The following is a 21,186-nucleotide window of genomic DNA, read 5'->3' on the forward strand; positions in this document are numbered from 1 at the left end:
GGGGGGGGACACGGTCCCTGCGGTCAGTCAGTCTGCGGGGCACAGGATCGCGTGGAAGGCTGCTGCAAGCTCCAAGGCGCCGCCTCCGCCGCCCAGAGTCCGGTTCGGTGCGGCCGCCGCCGAGCGAGCTCCTCCCGCCGCCGCCGCCGCCGCCGCCGCGCCGTGCCCCCGACCGCCCGCCGCCCGCTTGCAAGCTCGCCCGCCCCTGGGGCCCCGGCGCCAAACGAGGTGGGCAGCCGCGCCGGCCATGGACCGCCAGAACTGAACAGCCGCCGCGGAGCCCCTGGCCCTCGCCCCTCCCCAGCCCCACGCCCGCGGTGCCCTCGCCCCTCTTCGCCCTTCGCCCAGGAAAGGCGGGGAAAAGACGGGGATTAACCCGAAGAAAGAAGGGAGTGGGGAGGGGAGGGAGCCAGTATCTCCCCTGGGGCAATTGCCCATCGCCCCCCAATCCCACCGCGCGCAGAACTTTCGGGGGACGACTTTTACCCATTTTGCGCCCCCTTTTTGCCAAACCGTAAAATGAAAGGACAAAAGTTGGCGCTGACTCTTGTAGCTCCGATGGCGACTTGTGCATTTTCAGCGGCATCTCCCGGAGAAAAAGCCCTGCGCGCCTGATTGTTCTGTGGCTCCAAAGATTCAGTGTGTGCGTGTGGGGGGTGGGGGTGTGTGGGTGTGTGTCTGTGTGTGTACACAGACGTCCACACACTCACTCGCGGCCGCAGGATCAGCGCCTGGAAGCAGACGTTTCGGCCACAGACTTGGAGAGGAGGAGCTGGAGATCGGGAGGCGTGAGCCGCCAGGAGTTTGCAGAATCCGTGGTGTGAATGAACTGGGGGCACCTGGGCGCGCGGATCGCCCCCGCCCCCGCCTCGGGCCAGAGTTGAGTAGTGGGGGCATTTTTTTTCACCCTCTTGTGAAGAATTTTTTTTTTTTTTATTATTTGTTGTAAAGTCTTTTGCACAATCACGCCCACATTTGGGGTTGGAAAGCCCTAATTACCGCCGTCGCTGATGGACGTTGGAGAGGGAGCGCCTCGCCGCGGAACAGTCGCCTGCACGCCCTCGCCGGACCCGCGGCTCCCTTGTTGCGCGCCGGCCCGGCTTTGCCTTTGCTACCGGCCGACGGGCTTCGGCGCCCCCTCGGTTCCCTGGCGCATCTCGGCGCTGCTCCGGCTCGGGCCCCCAGACTTGGGCGCCAGTGACCGCTTCGCCTGTGATTTCCTGCGCCTGCCGGACGCGCCCAGGAGGAGCCCGAAGCTCTGCGCCGGATCGTCCCCCCAGGCTTAACCCGGCCGCTCCGCTCGGATTCCTCGGCTGCCCTCGCTCTAGTGGCGACTTCCTCCCCGCAGCCGCGTCCCCTCCCCCTCGCCATGAAGGTAGGTGTTCTGTGCGTTGCCGACGCTCCCACTTTTTTTTTCTTTACTTTTTTTCTTTTGGAAGTTAACTGACCCCCCCCTTCCCCCCCCCTTCCTTATCCTTCTCCTGCTGCCTCTAGAAGCTGGAACTCCTGCGTAGCTGGCAGGGACCTCTACTCCTTCGCCCATGTCCCAACCCCTTCGCGCACTGCCTATCTCCCGGGAGACTTCTTGTCCCACCAAAAGTTCTGCAAACCTTTTAGACTTTGGGGGAAAAAAAAGTGAGGATGAGCCAGGACAGAAAAAAGCGGTTCACAGATGACTTTCCTTTTGCCCTGAGAAACACCAGTGTAATTTACTATGTATATTTCAGTAACAGGATAATGATTCAATTCTACAAATATTTACGGAGCGCCCACTGCGCGGGCACGGAGAGGGTGTGTGGCCGGGGCTCGGAAAGGGGAGGAGGACTCCTTGGTCGGGAGACTGGGCAGCAGGACTAGGAGCCGACACCCCAGAGCCGTGCACCGCCCCCTCTTCTCTCGTCCTCTGCTGCCGGAGGCCAGGTTGCAGCCTCGTCGCGGCCAGGGAATCCTAGAGCTGCAGGCCGTGTGCCTTTAAGAGTGCCTGGTGGGGGGCCAGCGCGCACCCCGGCGCGGGAGCCGGGTCGCGTTATTAGCATTATTAGCCGCCACTGGGTGAGCTCAGGCACTTTGCCGCGGTGATGGGGGCGGGGAGTGCTGGCAGTGGTGGCTCTAATCCCGTCCGCTGGGAGAGCGCACCTCGGCCCCCTGCGCGGAATCTGCCCTGGCCTTTGGAAACATTTGGGCCTCCGCGTTGGGAGAGCGGGCGGGAGGCAGTTTGTGAACTCTTGTTTGTTTTAATTGTCAGTTGTATGTTAAAGCCGAGTCACACACTCTGAGGGTCACCGGGAGTTCACTTTTGCGAAAAGTTAACATTTCTTCCTGCAATATAACTTGCTATTTTGCAAACAACTTCTCCTATCCCTGTCCTCCAAGTTTCGATCCTTATTTCCACTCTTCTTGATCTGTTTTACTTTTCTTGAAAATAAGGTTGGAATTAGAAGATATTTTCGAAAACAAACAAATCCCCCCTCCATCCCCCACCAAAAAAAAAGTTTAAAAAGAACCCGAAACCTGGAGACCCCGCGGCCTTGTTTTACTTTACAATTCCAGTTTGGCATCGGGGCGCCTTCTCCTCTTGCGTCTTTAAATGGACAACTCGATGTTTGGGAAGTCACTTGGAGGCTGGGTTGGGATCACACCTACAGACCCTGCCCTCCCGCCAATATTCAGGCTGCTCCAGCCTGATAATGGAGATTTCGTTTCTAGAAAGCCTCTGCCAGGGGAGTTCCGAGGGGGCAATGTTGAGTGCGCGCAAGCGATGGAGAGGCCGCGGAAATTCTGTCCCGAGTGTGTAGATCCGTGCCCTGCGTGTGGGGGGAGTAAAGGGTCAGTTGTTCTCGGGTCTTGGGCTTACTAGCCTTAGTCCCGCCCGGCCCCACAAAGGAGGACCCTCCCCAGGAGGATTGGCCCGAGAGTCCCTAGTTCTTTCCCTTCCCTCACCGGAGCGCCTCGGTGCACAAGGGGTTATTAGCACCGTGCGCGCGGAGTTCTGCTTGTCCCGCTGCCTTTTCATCCTCGCCGTGCGGTGCCGACTGCCCCCTGTTGGCTGCCTTGAGGTAGGACACCTGGGAGTTTGTTCTTTGGGGCCGGTAGGCAGCCGCTCTCCTCTCCCTCCCACCTCTGGCTCCGTTGGTCCTTCCCGACCACCAGGTTCTCCCCTCCCAGGAGGGCCTCTCCGAGACTCCCAGAGGACAAGCTGCAATGCGCGGCCGCCGCCGTACGGAAGGGGCCAGAGGTCCGATCCAGCAAACCGGGCTGGGGCGTGTGGAGGAAGGGTTTACCTCCTCACCGGGGTGAAGGAACGGGAGCGTCGCCCTAGGAGGCCTAGGGTCCTGCTTCTGCGCTCTGACCAGTGCCGTCAGTGGGAGGTGACAAGTGTTGCTTTCTCTTTCTCGGCCTCAATTTCTTCGTCTATTAAAAAGTGGAGTTCAAACTGCCTCTGAAGGATAGGGGTTGAACTGATCTTTAGTTTTTTTCTCCTTCCACTGGACACTATGTTCTTCTGGATAGAGTTGAGAACCTGTGCTAGGAGTTAGACAACCTGTGTGAGAAGGTGGAAATGATACGTGTGTGCGAGGAGAAAGAGAGAGTCTTGAAGTCTGGAGAGACTTGTCCAGGGGATGGAAGTGGGGAGACAGGGAACAGAGCCGGGCTTGGCCACAATTCTGCCTTTGGAGAGTCCTTGTTACGGGACCTGCGGTTCAGTCCTGAGCCTGGGCAATCCTTGCACTGATTTGGGCGCAAGGAGCTCCCACCACCTTCTCTGTCTGGCTTCCCTACACCCCCCACCCCCTACACACACCACACACTTGGAGCGCAGTAGACACCGTTCTTTGGCAGCGGCGAGGGGCGGCCTGGGACACCCGGCTCCCAGGCTAGGGGAGTGAGGGATTGCTCCCTCCTTGCCTGCTCCCCCAAAGCAGATCTCCTGTCCGCCTGGGCTTGCTCATCCTTATCCGCTCCGCTTCTCTCTGCATTTCCTGGAGCAGGGCGTCCCAATGCTGTGGTTGATGCCTTTTATCTTCCGCAATTTTCTGTTTCTCTCCTTCAAGGAGAGATCACAGTGGGGAAGACAAAGTTTATTTCCCACCAAGAGCTGGCATTCTTGGAGTGTCCTATCCTTTTAGCCACCGTGAGCCCAGGTCATACATTTCAGACTCCTCGCTGGTCTCCCTCATCATTTCCATTTTCACAGACTTGGGCGGGCGGGGGCGGGGGGGGGGGCACTCTGGATGCAAAAAGCCTAGTGGAAGGGCATGCCCAGACCGAGTGAGGTAGCACCAGTGGCCAAGGATCGAGAATCTTCTCCCTGCCTTTGCGGAATTTCTCTTTAGGGGCGGTGGGGCCGAGGATTTGGGTGCTGCGCGTGGTAGGGAAGCTTTCTGTGACCCAGGAACCTCTTCTAACCAGAGTGATGGTTTCCCCTCTCTCACCCCTCTTCACCCCCGTCCCCCCCCCCGCCTGCACCCCAGTTGATAAAGAAGGTTTAGGCACACCTCAATCCAATGCTAAGGCTTTGGAGGAGATACCGAGTAAGCATCACTGCGTTGAGCTGCTCCGACTTTGGAAACAAGGGCGCAGGAACGCCCTACCCCCACCTCACCCCTCCCTTGGGCTAGAACCTCTCAAGTACCCGAAATCCTCCTCCCCATCACACGCTAGGAACAGATTCTGAGGATCCGTACATTAGTGAGTTTCGCCGGGCCCTGGAAGTGTCCGAAAACATTCAGCCCGTTCTTTGGTAAACTCAGTCTCTGCGCAGAACTTTTGTTTTAGCCCTGGTGTGACAGCGTCCAGAGAGGTCTCGTTTCGTACGGTCTTTTCGGATCAGATCTCTTGGTAAACAGGCAGGGGTGTTTACCCTACAAAGTCGATGTATTTATTACTTCGCTGTGGATTCTTTCAGTGCTTCAAACTTGTGGGGCCTTTTTGGGGGGTTGCATGGGGATTGGAGCGGGAGGAAGGCCAAGGTGTTTCCGGGCAAGCGCGCGGGGTTAAGTGGAGACGCGACTCGCGGGGCTCTCCTGCCCGATCCCCTTTGGGACACAGCTGGCCTATCCCCAGTATGGAGCTGGGGAGACCGAGTCTCGTAGACCCAATGGCCCACTCCTAGCTGGGAACGGGCGGACTCTCCCCGGGGTCTTCCGGCCCAAAGTCGGTTCGGTTTGTGTGGCTTCGCCTCTAACAAAGAGATCCGCTGTAATCCGCCGAATCTGTTATCAATTTCTCCGCTGCCCGCGCGCCCCGCCCCGCGCGCCCCGCCCGTCGGGAAGCTCGGAAAGTGAGCGCGGCCAGCAGTCTTCTCCGCCGGTGTCTCGGAAGCACGCCGGTGCGTGTGTCTGTGCATGTGTTTGTGTGAATGTGCATGAGTGTGTTGTGTGTGTGTGCGCGCGCGGCCTTGTCCGCCGAGGGGGGAGAGTCGATTTTGCAGCCTGGGCCGCGCGCGAAGGCAGACCTCGCAGCCCACCCCCTCCCCTAGAAGAAACTTGACACTTCGGGCGGGGGTGGGGAGGGAGACCGAGCCTTCTCTCTCCTAGGCTGGGGAAATCCCAGGTTTCTATTCTCCGGGATGCGCCCCTCGCTTTGCGGTGTTTGGAGAACAAGTGGGCCAAGGGGTCAGAGCGCTGGCTAGCGGGCACTGGGGACCACATAAACATTTCCTCTCGGAGAAGCCCCGAGCTGTCCTGGTCCAAAGGACGGCGGGCTGGGAAAAGCCTTGGCACGCTCCTGGGCCCCTAAGCGTTTCTAAGGCCGCCTAGGTCCTCTCTGCCCCTTTGACGGCGCACGTTCCAGGATCTTTTGCTGCCCAAGGCGGCCCACCTTTCCTTTCCCGAGGAAAGGGCTCCCTGGGGGCTGCGGGCGGTGCAGCGAGCTACCCTAATCAGAAATGTAAAAGGGGATTTTGGAAACCCGCTCCTCCCACCCGCACCCGCCACTGTCTCGCGCCGCCGCCGCCTACAGGTGGAGAAGTCACCAGTGGGGAGGAACGGCAGCGAAATCTTTCAAGGCCGCCCCCCGCCCCCCGCCCCCGAAATGCTTCACGACGGGAACCTTCACCGTCTGGGCCCTCTGTGCCCTGCAATCCAGGGGCTCAGCCGCCGCGGAAGCCGGCGCATCTCTGGCCCCGCCTAGGGCTCACTCGAACCGGCTCTGGCCTCGCCCTGCACCCTCAACGTCCGGGACTTACCGAACCGAGTCTGAATTGGGCTGGAAGGTGGGGTGGGGGTGTTCTAAGGGCAGGCTCACTGTGGCGCGATGGCGAAGTGGCCGACAACACCAGACCATAACCGGAGGAAACTGGAGTCGCCCTTGGCTTCCTTTCCTCTTTCTCCGTGGCAGCTGTCAGGAGTGGGGACAGAAGGGGGGGGGGGAGCGGGAGGGAGAGTGAAATGAAAAATCAGAACTTGTGGGAAGGCAAGGAAGGGATCCTCACCTCGGACAGTGGGACCCGGACCCCCTTCTTTCCTCGGGGGTGCTATCCCTTCTCTGGGGTACACTGAGTCCGAGGAGGAGCCCGCAGGCAAGGGAGGGGGCACTGTTTTCCGGTTTCCTTGGTTGAGAGAGCCGATCTCTCTCCCCGTTATCCCTAGTGCCCCCCCCCATCGCCTTCTCCCCACTCCAGTCTGGCTGAAGAGTATCCTAAGGAAACCCCGGTTGCCCTTCCCCCTCTGGAAGTGGCTTCCCCCAAAGCGGCCTGTAAACTGATTATGAAACATACGCTGTTAATTCCGAGCTGCATTTCCCAGCTGGGCACTCTCGCGCACGCAGCTCCCCGGGGCCTCGCCCCCCACCCCCTGCCCTTCCCTCCCGCGTCCAACCCCCACTCCCCCACCCCTGAGCCGGCCACCCCGCCTCCTCCGCAGCCGCCGGTGGCGCGCTCCACTCGCCTTCGCGCTGCTCTCGCCCATGGAATTAATTCCGGCTCCACTTGTTGCTCGGCCCAGGTTGGGGAGCGGACGAGGGTGGCGGCGGGTTCCCGAGTGAATTCCTTCCGAGGAAGGACCCTGCACAGCGCGGACTAGAGGGGAGCGAGGGGGTGCGGGAAGCGAACAAGCAGGAAAGAGGCAGCGCTTGGCACCGGGGCTTTGACTCAACAGCAATGAGACATGTTTGTAATCGCTGGCGTGCCCCGCGCGCAGGATCCCAGCGAAATCAGATTTCCTGGTGAGGTTGCGTGGGTGGATTAATTTGGAAAAAGAAACTGCCTATATCTTGCCATCAAAAAACTCACGGAGGAGAAGCGCAGTCAATCAACAGTAAACTTAAGAGACCCCGGATGCTTCCGTTGTTTAAACTTGTATGCTTGAAAATTATCTGAGAGGCAATAAACATCTGCTCCTTTCTTCCCTCTCCAGAAGGCGATTGGAATATTAAGCCCAGGAGTTGCTTTGGGGATGGCTGGAAGTGCAATGTCTTCCAAGTTCTTCCTAATGGCTTTGGCCATATTTTTCTCCTTCGCCCAGGTTGTAATAGAAGCCAATTCTTGGTGGTAAGTTCCTTTTAAGTACATATTCTTTATTTTATTTTAATTTTTTTTTAAAGATTCATTTGTATGATGCTGCAGTTTTCAGAGCTGAATCGTGAATTTGAGTCCATTTATCTAATGCATATGTATATAATACATTTTACCTTATATGTCTGGAAATCAGAATTTTCTTTTAACTTGTTAATATTGTCAAGCTTATCTTTAGCTCCATAGGGAATGGGAAGCTATAAATCTTCGCTTTTCTCTATGAGGCCCTTGTTCAGATGTATGCTTGTAGTACATCACGTAATAAAAGGGAACCAAAATTCACTTCTCTAATAATTGTAAGCCCATCTATAAAATTTACTTTTTGCCACCTCTGGGCAGTAAAAGTGAGTTCCAGCTTTTATTTTCTGTCACTTGAGGTTATTAACCTTCAGGGTCTGAAGTAGGCAGAGTTGTAGGAAGACAGCTAAACTCCAAGTGGGGAAGTATTTGCGCTGGAAATTTGATCAAAAGGAAGTTAACTTGAAGTAGTCAAATGTCCCTAAATGAGGGTTTCTTTCTGGTTAGGGGCCTTGTAGATCGACTGCAGTATATCCAGGGGATTATTTCTGACGGCCTTCTGGATATTTTTTCCCTGTAAATGAACAGCGTTTTTCTGACTGTCAAACATGACTTGTACTCACTGGATACCCTGTCTTGGGTCTTTCCCAATCACATAAGGAGCCCTTTTAAAATGTCCAGAACACGGCGAATTTTCTCCAGTCTCTATATTTGCCTCAGCATCCTTCCATCAGTCAGAAGGAACCTCTATCTCCTCCCCGTGTCTAATTGTGTCTACTTTCGGCATTCATACATTTGCAAAGGCAGATCGGTCCAATTTGTGGGGCAAAGTGAGTCACTTTCTCTAATGTCAGAGGCCCATCCCCAAAACCGCCATTTCCCCCTTTTCTGAGCGCATTTCGGAAATATTGGTTCAGGTATATGGCAAGGAGGGCAAGGAAGGGAGTGAAAACCTAGCTGAGGAGCCAGATGGCGGGGTGGGGACTACAATACCTCCGTTTTCTGAGTGCAGTTTAAACAGAGAAGTTTTATGAAGCCCTTCTCATACTTTGTCATGAGGACAAGCAGGAGAGAAAAAGCATCTGTGTGCTTAAAACCATGTATTGCTGACATGCTTTCAGGGGGCCTACCTCGAGAGTTCACGTAAATCTTGAATGCACATCTCCCCCCCCCCCCCCCTTTTTAGGTCGCTAGGTATGAATAACCCTGTTCAGATGTCAGAAGTATATATCATAGGAGCACAGCCTCTCTGCAGCCAACTGGCAGGACTTTCTCAAGGACAGAAGAAACTGTGCCACTTGTATCAGGACCACATGCAGTACATCGGAGAAGGCGCGAAGACAGGCATCAAAGAATGCCAGTATCAATTCCGACATCGAAGGTGGAATTGCAGTACCGTGGATAACACCTCTGTTTTTGGCAGGGTTATGCAGATAGGTAGGAAACCATTTCACATATTTTCAAATATGGGTCAATTATTCTCCTGGAAAAAGGCTTTAGGGTTTACTGACCGGCTTGATAAGGAGGGGAATCTTTCCAGCAGGGTGCTGGCTGGGGAAGTTTTGTCTTTATTTCTGCTTGCCTTCATTGCTGTCCCCACACCTGATTATAAGTTTTGGGCTGTTTTTAAACCAAATCAGAAGGGAAGCATCAAAGACGCCTCCGTGTTTTCTGAACACTTGATTTTTTTCTAAAAAGCATTTTGTTTAAAATAGAAGCAGAACACTTATTTTGGTTTCTCAAAAGTGGATGAGGAAAGCTGAGTCATTTATATCCTTTTAAACTTCAAAACTCTTGTAACTGTTAGAAGTCTCGTAAGCCACAATTCAAATGGCCCAAGCATCAAACTAAATACTGTCCTCTTTCGGATGCTGGATATGTTGGAAGTGAATAAGGTTTTAATTTTCCTAATATAGATATTTCCTGAGGCTATAGAGATATATATGTTAAAAAGCTTTATTTTTAGTACCAAAAAGAATTTTAATTAGAAGTGATCCAATTTATGTTGTGATTTTGGCAATTGATGTAAAAGCACATGCTTCAGATCTCAACCTAGAAACTTAAAAAAAATCTTAAATGTATTGCTCACATTCAGATTCTGTATATTAAATGTATCATTGAACTTATTCCCTGCAGGGAGGAGGTGGCCTTAAAATTGGGCTAAAGGCGAAGCATTTAGAAAATCAGTTTGCCTCTGGTTTGCTTTAATAGCATAGGATGCTATCTGACAGATGTGATCCTATGTGTGTTTTCTAGTGTGAGTATTTTAGGTCCATTTAGTTTTATGCAAACAAGCCCTTATAATTAATATGACTGCAGTGATTCCTAAAATAAGAAGCCATTTATCAAAGCAATTAACTGTTTAGACTGACTGAAGATAAAAAAAAAAAGTTGGCTTAATATCCGTCACGGGTGGATAAAATGCTTTTTTAAAAACCCTGAAAAGTGCATTCATTGAGAACAAAAAAGAGTTGTCAGTGGATGTTTGAGCCAAGCGACTTCATATACTAAAATAATACAGGACTGGAAGCCATTCCTTTAATTGAATGGGAAAATGGTCTGCAGCCTCAGCCTGCAGTTTCATAGGGCTTTGTCCTTCCTGTTAATGATTAAAAAGTGCTAATCTATATACTGGGATCTGAATCTAGGAGTTCAGCGTCAGGAACACAGGAGCTTTCCCTGAATATGGGGTGCCCTGTGTAGTTAATTGGGGATGTGGTGGAGATTCCATTCTGCATTTCGAAATTGTGAGTAAGTTCAAACCCTCTTTTTTTTTTTTTTTTTTTTAGCTGTATCAGAATGGTAAGTTGTCAGCTTTCTCTTCTCGCCTTTGCCTTCCCCCTAAACTGCCTTCCTCTCAAAATAATGGGGGCATGTTTTCACAGGTATATGAGTTAGCAAAAATCAATACATTTTTAATGGTAGCCAGGAAGCAAGACAGCAATTGGAAAGGTTCTCTGTGTAGTCCCTCGAACACAGCTTTGATTTAAGTATCTCTTCTTGTCTTCATATGTAGCCTGTTTTGGGCCAAAATGTTCAGAATAAGCTATCATTTACTAAGTGGATTTGAGTTCTGCTGAAGATTTATTTAAAATGTGGTCCAAGATTCAAAGGGCCTGCTTCCTCAGGGAACAAGCAGAACCTTTGGTACAAAGGCTTATATTTAATTGTCCCTTGTGGACACTCTCTCTGGTCCTCAGCTTTGTGGTATTCCCATCTGGGTTGGTGGTAAGTGGGTCCAGTAGAACCTCCTGGCAGCCTCCAAGGGATCCTTGCTAGATACCACTGTCAAGTTAGCTGATGTCCTGGGCATCTGAGAACACATTCTCCTTTGCCAAAAGTCCCCCAGGTGCCTGGGGTCTCACAGCACAGGAAGCTGCTGCTGGGTGGTTCGCAGTGGAAAGGCTGATGGGGCCTTCTCTTCTATTTATTTAAAGAGATGGAGAGAAGAAAAAACAGAATAGATTTTTGTGGAAGAGGAACGTGGACCCAACCCCAATAGTGGGAAATTTACTTGGCTTTCACTTTTCTATTTATGAGTCTGTTTGAAGAGAATGAGCTAAGGGAAAATCTAAAACAACTTTGATGCTGAAAGGTGTGTGTGTGCATGTGTGTGCATGCATGTGTGTGTGCACGCGTGCATCACCCCCTCCAAAGCACTCAGTACACCAGGGATGAGAAGAGCAATCCCTGTCCATGAGAATCTGACCCTGTGATGGGGCCCTTGTCTGAGAAACTCAGGCTGCCATTTCCATCCCTCTTCAACTCATTTTTCTAGGGTGCCAGTTGCCTGGGAGGCTCTGTATACAATTGCCTCCGTGAAGGGCCCACTCTTCATTTTGGAAACTTTCTCATTTTTCATCACCCTACGCTTTCCTTCAGCTTTTGTGTCCGTCTCTTCTTTGTCTCCACACTGTGAAAAGATATGTAAGAAAGGCTCCATTTTGCAGGGGCCTGAGGGTCCGAATAGATGTAGATTTCACAGGGCAGGAAGCCTAACTGAACCAGTAGTATTCCATCCAGGAGAACTGTGTCCACAGGCTATTAGCCAATAGAGCACTTTTCAAACTGACGTTTTCCCTGCAGTGACCAATTAGCTTGGAGATTTCTACCAGTTTGTGTTCCAGGGCAAGAAAGGAAATGCTCAAGGTAGACTCATGAAAAAAAGCAGCATTATTGTCTTTTGTATAAAAGTCCTTTTATGCGCTATCTACTCACAGGACAGTGTCTTATTTTCTTCTGTCTCCAGAGGATTTTTTTTATGTCTTTCGCTAGCTGCCGCCTGATTCTACAAGTGTCCCATCCAGGGCCACAATATTTTCTGTGCTATCAGTGTTAATCTTCAAATAACTCCCTAGAATCCGCCTGCCCGCCTCATTTCACTCCATCCCCTGATGTTCTCTGGCTCTCTGATTTGAGCTAGATAGATGTAACACCCCTGAGGAACTTCCTGGATCCTCCTGTCAACCACCAGCACACTCCTCAGGTTATTCATATTTTAAAATCGTGGGAGGGAAGGTCTGTGGTAAAAGGGAATCTTCACCATTCCTGGAAGGAGGAATCACAAATGGCTGTGGATTGAAATGTAGAGCTGAAGTGCAAGAGAAGGGCAGCCCATGGGCCCTGGAATTGGTACAGCCCTCCTCCTCAGACTGGTTGGGGCTGAGTCCTGTTGTCAGCTGTTCTGCTGCTGCACCCCCCCCTCCCCCCAAAAAAGATGGTTAGCAAGCTTTTTAAGTGTAGGAGCAACTTATTCATGTACAGGGATTTCAGGGCCAGAAGGGGCTTTTTTTTTTTTTTTTTTTTTTTTTTTAACCTAGGCACCTAGTTCAATACCCCTATTTTATAGTTGAGGGAAATGAGCCCCCCACCCCTAGTATACCCCTCAGGCCCAGCTTCAGCTGGCAGGGTGTTAACCCTTTCTCAGAGCACGACATTTTTATTCTCGGTGGCTTCTTGTTACAGAAACGTCTCCATGTACAAGTGAAGATTAAGGTAGTCTGTGATTGCCTCCATTTTCCTCCTGGCAGGGCTCCTCTATCAGTGTCTTACAGGGAAGTATTCTTTACAAGAAAGAGGGGGAAAGAGAAGACCTTTTTTTTAGTTCTTCTCCCCTGAGATGGTGCTTTTTCTCTTCTTGCTGTTGTTATTCCAGCACTTTGAGGCAGAGGCTATGGCGTGGGGAAGGGGGTTGCGGAAGTAGCATCAGAGACAGCAGGCTGTTGTGAAAGTAGACCTCCATCTTCCTGAAGGAGAAGTTACCAGGCTAACCCGGTTGGGGATTTAAGAAGAGGCACGGTTCACTACAGTACTGTAGGACCAGGTTTAGAAATGTCCTCTGGAGAAGTCCTGGCCTGAGACAGGCACCAGGCTGCATGATGGAGGAAGGGGAGCCAGGCCGCAAGCGTGTGGCTGCTGCAGCCTCCGCGTTCTAGGGCCTGAGATTTTCAGAAGTCACCAAACGTTAAAATTAAGTGTAAGGAAGTCTCCCCACATTCTCTTCGCCCTCCATGACTTGTTTCGTGTGCCTTTTGGGAAGTCAGTCTCCAGGATTTTCAGGAGTTGTAGGGAAAACCACAACAGCGGAAGAGTCCGCTGTCGGGCCCGTCAGGGTGAGAGCAAAGACGTCAGGGGGCTGCCGCTCGCGTCACTTGCTGCTGCTGCGTGTCGGGGCGGCTCTCCTGGCTTCCCCGGGGCCGGTGGGGGCGGGGGGGGGGGAGGGCTGGCCCGGGTCGGAGGGGTGCTAGGGCTGGGGCGCCCCTGCCCCCGCCCGGGGCCGCTGGGGGGCTCCCGATGCGCTCCCCGCGGGGCCGCGGGCAGGCGCACGGTGACCCCCGCGTCCCGCCCACAGGCAGCCGCGAGACGGCCTTCACGTACGCGGTGAGCGCCGCGGGGGTGGTGAACGCCATGAGCCGCGCGTGCCGCGAGGGCGAGCTGTCCACGTGCGGCTGCAGCCGCGCCGCGCGCCCCAAGGACCTGCCGCGGGACTGGCTGTGGGGCGGCTGCGGCGACAACATCGACTACGGCTACCGCTTCGCCAAGGAGTTCGTGGACGCGCGCGAGCGGGAGCGCATCCACGCCAAGGGCTCGTACGAGAGCGCGCGCATCCTCATGAACTTGCACAACAACGAGGCCGGCCGCAGGGTGAGTCCCGCCCCGCCCCGCGCCCTTCTCGGGCGCCCCGGCTCCTTAGCTCGGTCCTGCCCTGTGCCGCCCCTCTGTGTGTACCTGTCCCTCCGTCTCTGCGTCTGCTTCCTTCCCTTTCTGACTCTGGCTCTGTCTCCGGTCGCTTTCCCTCTCTCTCTGCCTCCCCGTCTAGCTCTCTCCTCTCTCTGCTTCCCTTCCTCCCCGCCCCACCTACACATGGGCCTCTCTGAAGGGGGGTGCACGCCCCAGAAAGTCCTCCTGAAGGTGATTCATCCCTCCCGGGCCCCCTCCAGCAAAGGTGCTCCTGCAGTTGCCTGAAAAAGAGCTTTTTCCGCCTTTTTTAATTAGTCCCCGGTGCAATTGGCCAGCCCAGCTCAGCTCAGAAGTAAAAATGTGAATAACGTTCGCCCTCCTCCCTGGAACATGTTTGTGGTTGGGCTTAAATTTGGGAGAGGGAGCTGTTTATCCCAGTAGGTGCCCAGTGGAGAAAGCCCTCACCTCAGCTTCCAGAACTTACCTTTTCCCTTACTTGCTTTCTGCTTGCCTCCCCTTGTGTCTTTAGATAGCAGGCCTGAGGGATTGAGGGTTTTGTTTTGTTTTGTTTTAAGAGTTCTTCTAGGAAAACTACAGCATTTTTAGCAGTGCGGAATTTTATAGGTCTGACCATCAGGCCAATCGAGGGTGGCTCTGGATAGAAGGGGGAGCCACTCAGAAGTGCCCAGGGAGACCAGCTTTGCAAGCCCTCACCAGCCTTCTGGGTCCACTCTTCCCTTCTCCTGGTGGGAAGCTTCTCCACAATAGTTAAAAAGACCCTTTTTTCCTGTGGTTAAACACATGGCACTTTATGGCTGCTTTAAAATGAAGGGGTGAAACTTTTCTTAACTTTGGCAGCATTGAAAACCAGGGCCATTATTTTTTCACAGAACCCAAGGTAGGTGCCAGGAACTTTCTGGTCAGAGATTTCACTCTTCTGTATTTTGGGGTGAGGAAAAGGGAAGATAATCACAGAGTAAAATACAGAAGACTGGGAGGAGCCTTAGAGCCCTCTAACCGCACACCCTCATTTTTAAAGCTCGGGAAACTGAGGCCCTAGAGAACCACTTCATGGCCATGGAGGAAAATTGATGGATTGCAATACAAGCCCAGGCGTGTTTTTATTAAACGCCTGCGTCACAGTTCGGGGTAAAGGGCTATAGGCTAAATTCCAGTTCTGTTCCTTTCTGTGTATGAGCCTCAGTTTCTACATTTCTACATCTGTTGGATGGCCATGGCACGAACTATCACTTAGCGTTATGTGAGGACTAACCAGGATCATATAGTAGGTGGATCCAGATGAAGTTACCAATACTTGACTACCTCTGACCAGTTAAATAACGGTTTCTCGTGGTTCAATCCAAGGGCTGAGCTTAACGTCAGTGTAAGTGCTTGATAAATCATAATTGTTGGACATAAGCTGAGAGCAGAGAAGTCAAAGATGATCTAGATAGTTCCAGCTAACCTAGCTTCTTCTTAAATTGATGTTAAGGGAGCCTGGGTGGCTCAGTTGGTTAAGCGTACGACTTCGGCTCAGGTCATGAACTCGTGGGTCATGAACTTTCATGGGTTCGAGCCCCACGTTGGGCTCTGTGCTGACAGCTCAGAGCCTGGAGCCTGCTTCAGATTCTGTATCTCCCTCTCTCTCTGCCTCTCCCCTGCTCATACTCTGTCTCTCTCGGAAAAAAAAAAAAAGATAAAAAAAAAAGTTTTTTGTTTTTTTTGTTTTTTTTTTGTTTTTTTAATTGATGTTATACATTTGGAGGTGTTGGGGAAGGACTAAACTGTAGATTTTTACCTGTGGTGCCCTGAGGGGTCAGATTATTGCTCGTGGCGGGGCGGGGGCAGTTGTGGCCTCTCCTTTCTTAAGCCTCCTGTTGCTGTGGTGGACTCTGTCTCCCCCACTGCAGCCGACCAAGGCCACAGAATGGGCATGTCAGCCCCACTCTCTGTGGGAGCCCATAAAGCTTGCCCCTGTCCTCACAGGGGACACGTCACATTACCCTGTGCATACAGTGTGCCTGGTGCCTCAGACCAGAAGTGCCTTCAGGACAGAGATGTGGTTGACTCTCTGGGCCTCATTGTGCCCATATTTGGTACTTTCATCCATTTAGGGGATTTCTTTGACTTCTCTCATGAAGAGAAATTATCAGGGGCTTAGCAACCAAGGAGAGAAGGTCAAGGAATTTCCAAGTAGAGAGAGGGGGTTTTGGAGAGTTGGAAAAAGCACCTTTAATATTAGAATTTCATTTAACATCTACATTTTTTAACGTTTGTTTATTTTTGAGAGAGAGAGAGAAGGAGAGAGAGGGAGAGCGAGAAAGACTGTGAGCAGGGGAGGGGCAGAGAGAGAGGGAGACACAGAATCCGAAGCAGGCTCCAGGCTCTGAGCTGTCAGCACAGAGCCTGATGCGGGGCTCGAACCCACAAACTGTGAGATCATGACCTGAGCCAAAGTCGGAAGCTTAACTGACTGAGCCACCCAGACATCCATAACATCCACATTTTTAAATAGTGAGTGAATTATTTTTGTAAGTTTTATAATTTGAGCTGTGAGCTAAATTGAATCCTGGCAGATGAGGTTACACGGAAGACAGTTTTTCTCCAGGACAGTGGGGGAAGGGAGGAGGAAATCTGTGAACACTGTGCCAGGAAATCATACTAGAATCTCCTCGGGGCATTAGCTTTTTATTTTAGTCAAAGGGGAGCAAAGGTTAAAATACATCTGCAAAACCCTTCTGCACATTAGCTGAGTGCCTGAAACCCTTTATGCCAAGGAAGTACATTCTGCTACCCACCCCCCCCACCCCTTTTACAAAAATAGCGCCCCTTATGAGTCTTTATAGGAAGAAGGGAGCTGTTCTGGGTGGAAGGAGCCTTCTAGCTCTCTCCAGCCTCCAGGTTCCTGACAGGTTGTCTGCAGCTTGCCAGCACCACTCTGACTCTGGGGTGGGGAGCAGGCGGGTGGGTGACTGGCAGAGGAACTGTGGGTAGTAGGAACCGTAAATAGGCACCCGCCACCTCCTGGACCGCTGGGCACAGTGCTGTGAGGCCAGGCCAGTGGGCGCTGCTGCCTGGAGGCCAAGGTGACCAGGCGAGAGCGTAGGAATGGCACCCGGATGCCATGCACTCATCACCCTGGGAAAGACCAGATTTACTGATTGCATCAGAATGTATGCTGAGCACTTTCCTTGCATCTCCTAATTTTATCCTTACAACAATGTTTTGAGGTTGGTACCATTACAGTTCCCCTTTACAGATAGAAAAAGGAGGCTCTGAGAGGTGAATCCAGTTGCCTGATTTCAGGGGCACAGTTAGGACAAAACTCCCATCTGCCTAGGTCTGGCGTGGGTGCTCTTAGCTTAGGCATTGTGGAGTAGGGTTAGGGGCTGTGCCGGAAGCGGGAGTGACAACCTGAGGTCCAGGCCCTGTTCCTCCGCATTCCAGCTGTGTGGCCTGTGCAGACCACTTTCCCTCTCTGCGTCACTGTGCTATCGTTTAACCCGCCCTGTGTTATAATGTTGTTTGGGAGGATAAAATGAGATAAACAGCACAAAGGCTCTTATTACAGTGCCTGGCACACAGCAATAATAATAGTGATGAAGATTTGAACCCTGATCCCACCTGAGCTAGACCCCTCCCAACCCTCCTACTTACCAGCTGGGTTGCCCACGAGCAAGTCACTGAGCATAAGCTGAGAGCCCAACTGTCTGAGTTGAAATCCTGGCACCCTTACCTCCCAGTGGCCGGGCAAGTAACTCAACTGTATGGGCCTCACTTTCCTTCTCTGTGAAATGGGCACGATACTAGCACTTCCCTTATAGGCTGGCTGTGGGGATTAATCCAGGTAATGAGGGCAAGGAATGGTAAATAAGCTCTGGGATGAGCGTTCAAGATGTAGTAGTTGCTGTAATGTTTTCCTGTAAAAAAGGAAGCAACTTGAGTGGTCTCTCCCTGTTCTCAGTTCAAAGCTGGCTGTTTGTGACAGTGATGTGTGAGAATATGGTGATGAGGAGCTAAGAGCATGTTTATTTTGAAGACGCAAGACTTCTGGTGGCGCAGGATGAGGAGGGAAGCGCCCAGGCCCGGGTTTAGCCGGTGACCATGGCTCCATGTAGAAGGTGGACGGGAGCTTTGCTAACATCCCGTCCACCGGCTGTCCGGGGCTCGTCCGGGAGTGCATACACTGACTGTGCTGTCTCCTCACAGACGGTGTACAACCTGGCTGATGTGGCCTGCAAGTGCCACGGGGTGTCGGGCTCCTGTAGCCTCAAGACCTGCTGGCTGCAGCTGGCTGACTTCCGCAAGGTGGGCGACGCCCTGAAGGAGAAGTACGACAGCGCGGCTGCCATGCGGCTCAACAGCCGGGGCAAGCTGGTGCAGGTCAACAGCCGCTTCAACTCGCCCACCACGCAGGACCTGGTCTACATCGACCCCAGCCCTGACTACTGCGTGCGCAACGAGAGCACGGGCTCGCTGGGCACGCAGGGCCGCCTGTGCAACAAGACGTCCGAGGGCATGGACGGCTGCGAGCTCATGTGCTGTGGCCGCGGCTACGACCAGTTCAAGACCGTGCAGACGGAGCGTTGCCACTGCAAGTTCCACTGGTGCTGCTACGTCAAGTGCAAGAAGTGCACGGAGATCGTGGACCAGTTCGTGTGCAAATAGCGGGCGCTCGACGCCTGCCTGTCACCCTGCCCCGCTCCCAGGACCCACTTATTTATAGAAAGTACAGTGATTCTGTTTTTTTTTTTTTTAATATTGTTTTATTTTCCCCTGAGAATTACAACCGGAACCATTTTTTTTTCTGTTCCCATCTAAAAACTCTGTGGTTTATTATTAATATTTTAATTATTATTTGGCAATAATGGGGGGTGGGAACCAAGAAAAAAATATTTATTTTGTGCATCTTTGAAAAGGTAAGACAAAACTTCTTTTGACGGTACAGGATGAGGGGGAATTACATGTACCCTTAGTTGTGTGCACATCTAGAAGGGAAAAATGTTTTCTTTTTCTCAACTAAGGGGTCAGATATGGAACAGGTAGCATCCAACTGGAAGGGGGTGGTACAGATCTATGCAGGACCCAGCTTCTGTGATCAAAGTGAATTGCGAATGCTCTGGGGAGGGTGGAGAGGTCTTGAGAAACCAACAAAAAATGAGGCGCCCCCCCCACCCCCCTTCCCTAGGGACTGCCAACCTGAAACAGTTTCAAAATGGTAATTTAAGAGGTAACAGCCAGAATCTCCTATCCTTCAAAGGAAGAAGGTGTATTATTTGTGTCTGTTTTCTCAAACATTCTATCTGCAGATGGTCTTAACACTAGTAGCTACTGAACCTTGGGGAGCAGGGAGGAAAATCCTGGTAGCTGAAGACCTGAGAAACACAGGTATCAAGATACTGACTTGAAGCTGTTAACAGGAATTAGGTTATCAGGTTGGAAAAGGATTGCCATGTGGTTCTGGGTACTAGACTTTTTGTTTGGAGAGAGCTGGGGAGGTTGGCTTGAATATGAAGAAAAATATACTGTAATTTTCTTAGGGATACTTGGCTAATAAATAACATTAATGAAAAATAGTAAATGAATCCATTCACAGATCCTCAGCCCAGACGACGAGGTGTGCAGGTCAGCGTTGCACCAGAGCAGAAAACCTGTTTGAGGGGAAAGAGTGAAATCGGTCCTCCTACTTGACCCCAGGACCTATCTGATTCCTCCTTGCTTTGCTGCGATGTGATGCTGGCCACGTTGCGAAAGGCAGCAGCTCAACTGGGTCCCCTTTGATTGTGGGACAGGAAATGAAGTATTACAAGCTCCACTTGGGAAACAGTCCACTACTTAGGGATTTTTTTTTCCCTAAAACTTTTATTTGGAGGAGCACCAGTTTTTGTATGTTTTAATGACGTTAACATGGCTAATGGAGTTCCCAGAGGTGCTGCTGCGTTCACTGTTGTGATCCTGTGTAGAGACTTTCCACTCAAGCTTTTCCTATTATACTGCAGGTGTGCCCCAAGACTGTTCTAGTGTACTTGAACAGTTGCATTTATAAGGGGGGGATACGGTTTAATGGTGCCTCATATCTCAAAGTCTTTTGTAAATAACATATATATATATATATATATATACACACACACACACAGACACACACACATCTATATATAAATATAAATATAATTATATCTCAGTGCAGCCAGTGATTTCTAGTTTACTCTGGGGTTATTTCTCGGTCTAGAGCATTGTTATCCTTCATTGCAATCCAATTGGGATTTTTCCAAAAGGTCTCTGGGTTGAGCGTGGGCTGTGGCCCTGATGTGATCACATCTTAAGCATCACGAAGCAGCCTTGTTTCTGAGGAATCTGGAAGGTCTTACCTGACATGCATGTTGGTTTGAAGACTTCTTTCATCATCCCTGTGCCACCCCCTTTCTCCAACCTCCATTTCTGTACACTTTCCAGAAAGGGCATTACTCCTTTGTCATAGAGGTGGAAATGAAGAGAGTTTCAAAACTCGGAAGCTTTGTCAATGCGTCTGTTCCCTTGGTTCATTTTGCAGAGTGAAAACCGGTGCCTGTTAGATCTGGAGGTACCTGTTTGAGTCCAAGGAAAACTGAGCTTACGACATACATAGCTAGTTAGAGAGATTTTTTTTTTTTTTTAAAGCAAGGACACCTTTTTCCTAAAAATGCCATCAAATGTATTCTTATCTCAGACTTACGCTGTTCTAAAAGTTTGGAAAGATACACATCTCCTACAACCGTCCTAGGCTTGGTGGTCTTCATAATCACCTCCACCACCTGTGGCTCTTAATTTATTGCACAAGGATATTCACTTCCCCTCAGTTGCAGTGAATTGCAAGCAAAAGATCTTGAAATTAAAAAGCACTAATTAGTTTAAAATGTCACTTTTTTGGTTTTTATTATACAAAAACCATGAAGTAATTTTTTTTATTTGCTAAGCCAGATTTTGTTCCTTTTTAGTGATTCATGTTTATGAAGAGAGTTGAGTTTAACAATCCTAGTTTTTAAAAGAAACTATTTAATGTAAAATATTCTACTTGTCATTCAGATATTATGTATATCTTCTATGGCCTTTATTCTGTACTTTTAATGTACATATTTCTGTCTTGCGTGATTTGTATATTTCACTGGTTTAAAAAACAAACATTGAAAGGCTTATGCCAAATGGAAGATAGAATATAAAATAAAACGTTACTTGTATATTGGTAAGTGGTTTCAAGTGTCCTTCAGATACTTCATGTGGAGGGTTTTTTTTTTTTTTTTTGAGAAACCATGAGGGATAGTTTAGGGTGACTACGCATCAGAGTAATAGAAGAGTGGAGACTTTTACCAAAACCAAACTTTGGAAGCTTCAAAAGATTTCTATATGTAATGGAACAAAAGGGGAATTCTCTTTTCCTCTATATGTTCCTAAAAAGAAAGAAAGAAAGAAAGAAAGAAAGAAAGAAAGAAAGAAAGAAA

The 21,186-nt window shown here is 50.8% G+C and overlaps 1 protein-coding gene across 5 annotated transcripts; it reads left to right on the forward strand.

Moving 5' to 3' along the window:
- The first annotated feature begins 161 nt into the window (after positions 1-161).
- On the forward strand, positions 162-21,030 carry WNT5A (Wnt family member 5A). Of its 5 annotated transcripts, none has more exons than XM_040454759.1 (5): positions 162-1,375; positions 7,356-7,489; positions 8,718-8,968; positions 13,383-13,675; positions 17,921-21,030. In XM_040454759.1, exons 1-5 carry the CDS (start codon positions 1,370-1,372, stop codon positions 18,377-18,379), a joined length of 1,143 nt encoding a protein of 380 aa, XP_040310693.1. In that variant the 5' UTR covers positions 162-1,369; the 3' UTR covers positions 18,380-21,030. The 5 variants fall into 5 exon arrangements, with proteins under 5 accessions (XP_040310693.1, XP_040310695.1, XP_040310696.1 ...); XM_040454761.1 differs by lacking the exon at positions 162-1,375 and adding an exon at positions 5,312-5,329; XM_040454762.1 differs by lacking the exon at positions 162-1,375 and adding an exon at positions 5,973-6,214.
- Positions 21,031-21,186: the final 156 nt, after the last annotated feature.

Source organism: Herpailurus yagouaroundi, unplaced genomic scaffold (assembly GCF_014898765.1).
Source record: "Herpailurus yagouaroundi ecotype Mexico unplaced genomic scaffold, PumYag 213, whole genome shotgun sequence".
NCBI classification, from domain to species: Eukaryota; Metazoa; Chordata; class Mammalia; order Carnivora; family Felidae; genus Herpailurus; species Herpailurus yagouaroundi.